Source organism: Bison bison, unplaced genomic scaffold, assembly GCF_000754665.1.
Source record: "Bison bison bison isolate TAMUID 2011002044 unplaced genomic scaffold, Bison_UMD1.0 scf7180017856337, whole genome shotgun sequence".
In the NCBI taxonomy this organism is placed as follows: Eukaryota; Metazoa; Chordata; class Mammalia; order Artiodactyla; family Bovidae; genus Bison; species Bison bison.
Genome location: NW_011486910.1, coordinates 579649 through 580133, shown reverse-complemented (window position 1 = coordinate 580133; position 485 = coordinate 579649). Strand labels below are relative to the sequence as shown.

At 70.3% G+C, this 485-nt stretch overlaps 1 protein-coding gene across 1 annotated transcript in view; it reads right to left on the bottom strand.

Moving 5' to 3' along the window:
• HOOK1 (hook microtubule-tethering protein 1) overlaps window positions 1-479 on the bottom strand; it is a 71914-nt gene extending 71435 nt beyond the window's left edge. The window contains exon 1 of the mRNA XM_010859256.1: window positions 257-479. Within this exon, the coding sequence (XP_010857558.1) occupies window positions 257-319 (63 nt within the window). The 5' untranslated portion in view covers window positions 320-479. The remainder of the gene's footprint in view (window positions 1-256) is intronic.
• Between the last annotated feature and the right edge of the window lie 6 nt (window positions 480-485).

Below are 485 nucleotides of genomic sequence, written 5' to 3'. Positions count from 1 at the left end.
CTCCTTTTACCCTCCCCCCTCCCGCCCGCGAAGACAGAAACACACGTACGCACACTCACTCACCTACGCACACCTGCCCCGCGACCCGCAGGTGGCACTCTCGAGGTCAAGGGCGACTGGAGACGCGGAGGGCTACGCGCAGTCCGGGGCGCAGGTGACCGTCGCTCCTCCGCAGGCTAACGTGCGAGAACCAGGCACCCCCCTGCCCCAGGAACTCGCCGTGGCCCCTCGGCCCGATTCGCCCCCTCGCACTCACCCAGATGATGAGGCTGTCGCACAGCGGGAGCTCGGACTGCGGAAGCGGCTGCGTCTCTTCCATGGCCAGGACCGCCGTCGACTACACCGCTGACGCCGACACCTCCCTCCTCCCCGCGCTCCCCCCACGGAGCCGACGTCGAGGACCTGCTCGCCCACCAGGAAAGCTGGGTAGCCAGGCCCAGTGCCCTCGCCGCTCACGCGCGAAGCCTCGCGCGGCCGACGTCGCC